At 39.8% G+C, this 2233-nt stretch overlaps 1 protein-coding gene across 3 annotated transcripts in view; it reads right to left on the bottom strand.

Moving 5' to 3' along the window:
- Nucleotides 1–380: 380 nt before the first annotated feature.
- Nucleotides 381–2233, bottom strand: part of arhgef7a (Rho guanine nucleotide exchange factor (GEF) 7a) — a 34761-nt gene continuing 32908 nt past the window's right edge. For all 3 annotated transcript variants that reach the window (XM_046054152.1, XM_046054155.1, XM_046054154.1), the window contains 2 exons: nt 1351–1405; nt 381–1171 (listed from right to left, as the gene is read on the bottom strand). In XM_046054152.1, coding sequence (XP_045910108.1) covers nt 1049–1171; nt 1351–1405 — 178 coding nt within the window. In that variant the 3' untranslated portion in view covers nt 381–1048. The remainder of the gene's footprint in view (nt 1172–1350; nt 1406–2233) is intronic.

Here is a 2233-nt window from a genome sequence, read left to right as displayed (position 1 = left end):
TGGTCTTAGGTTTTCTGTGTGTTAGTTAGAGGAAATTTGATTGAACACAGATTATTTGGCACAAGCTCCACACGAGTGCAACATAAACTAAGATAAAGTCTTTAAAACTAGATTTTGACGCACAAGATTAAGTTATAATATGTGGCCCACCTCAGACAATACAGTATTTAAGTAGTGCAAATTCCTTAACACATTTCCAAATAATCAAAATATGTCCCATCAATTCAAACAGTGAAAATGGGGTTTGTTTGGGAACAAAGAGGGTCTGAGGCCCCAGGGCCTGCTCCAGCCTGAGTGATTTTGTGTATGTAACTGAGACAAAGACAGCGGAGTTTCCTTGTTCCTTTGGGGTGGCGGACTTAGCAGCACTCAAGTCATTCTTCGTATAACAGCATTTATTTCTCCCAACGGACAAAGGCTCATCTTTTAGCAGTATTTACATTACAGTACAAGTTCAATATCTGTACAATTCCCTATGATGCCTAGAAAGAAAGTCAAACCGCAAAGTGGTCACAACAACAAGGAAAAAACACCAGGCTGTGTCAGGGAAGGAGACAGAACATAAAAAAAATTAAATAACATAAGAGAGGTCATGAAATGAAATGGTTTCAGATCAGACTTGTCCGAGGCCTTTGAGACCATTACAGAACCATTTATGTACCATTGGACTGCGTACTGTTAAATGATTGTAAACAGAGGGAGAAGACTTCTCTCGACTTGTCTTCCAGCCACGCTGAACACTCCCCAAGGACACCGATGATAGAGGTTGAAGAGATGGACACACTGAGGGTTAATATCCTCACCATCTTGTTTGGTGTTCAAGGAATGTTATCGTGGGATAGATGGTCAAGCTTGTTCAGCGTTACACAGTGATTCCTGTCTTTTCACCACCTTGACACTCCTCTCAGAGCAAACACACACATCCATCTCAAACAAGCACACAATTACCTGCTTACAGATTCACTCTTATTTTCTCACTCGCACAACCATCTTTAAATAACGTGTGTGACACTTTCTTTTCTCTTTTCAAAGCTTCAGATGGAGATCCTCAAAGGTTTGTCTCATCCCATGTTGGGTCGTTCATGCTCTTCAACACCCTCCTCACGACCTTTTCCAGATCCTTCCGTGCTCTCTGCTCCTCCTCCAGTGACTTCTTGACCTTCTTGTTGTCCTGGGAGGTAAAAACATCGTTACTAATATAATTATTTCCACTTAGCTAACATTGTGCCTACTCTTTACTCAGCTAACAATTTTTAGATCTGAGAGTCAAACCAGCTAATTTTAGCTGAACGTCATATATTAGATAAATCACACCACCATGCTCTTTCAGAAAACATCCCAGACATTCACCTGTTTCAGCTCTTGAACCTCGTCCCTCAGGGCGTACACCACATCCACCACGCTCCTTTAAGATGATAACATGTAAAAGGTCAACACATCAGCGATGCCCACAAGACTGCTGATTCAAGGACAGGTTCACATTTTTTCAAGTCTATCGTAAAACATCACTCACATGCCCAGTTTGTACATTGCAACAGTTTAACTTCACTGTAATTTTTTTTGGGCTTCTCACATCTCTTACATTTGATTCACATTAGGAATGCATCACTTCCCAGCCAGCATGGAACAACCAAAATGTGTACGTGGGCATGTGAGTGTTGTTTTAAGACACACTTGAAAAGATGTGGGCATATCCTCGTAACTCAGCAGTGGCATAAACCAAGGCAGAGTTACTGCTGACCAGAATAAGTCGTGATTTTCTGTATTTTTCCTTTTTTCAACAAATCCCATGAAAAGAGCAAAACCAACAATTAACTGATCCTACTAACAAGCTGTCAAAGCCTGATAATAGCCTTTTCCTCTGTGTAATGGACCTCCATTGTTGACCAAAAACCACACTGTTGCACTTAGTGACATGTTCCTTCATTACAATGAACATGGGCACCTTAGTTTGAGTCAATCCGACATATTTTAAGATGTTGTTTGAATACTACAACTACACACAGTGTACAGTCGTTTTGGAAAATTACTGAGCCTTCTTGAAATATAACATGACATTCGTGACCTCTTTTTAAAGATTAATTTCTTCATAGGAATGAATAGGCTTTGGGATAAGTGCCAAAGACAGGGTATGAAAGTGTACAAAGAAATTGTTGGTTTTGGTCTTTATATGGGAATTAAATATCTAAAGACAGTTATACAGCTATATATTACATATATACACACACACATA

Source organism: Micropterus dolomieu, linkage group LG07 (assembly GCF_021292245.1).
Source record: "Micropterus dolomieu isolate WLL.071019.BEF.003 ecotype Adirondacks linkage group LG07, ASM2129224v1, whole genome shotgun sequence".
Taxonomy (NCBI): domain Eukaryota; kingdom Metazoa; phylum Chordata; class Actinopteri; order Centrarchiformes; family Centrarchidae; genus Micropterus; species Micropterus dolomieu.
Note: the sequence above shows the minus strand (reverse complement) of the source record. Positions and strands in the feature narration are given on the sequence as shown.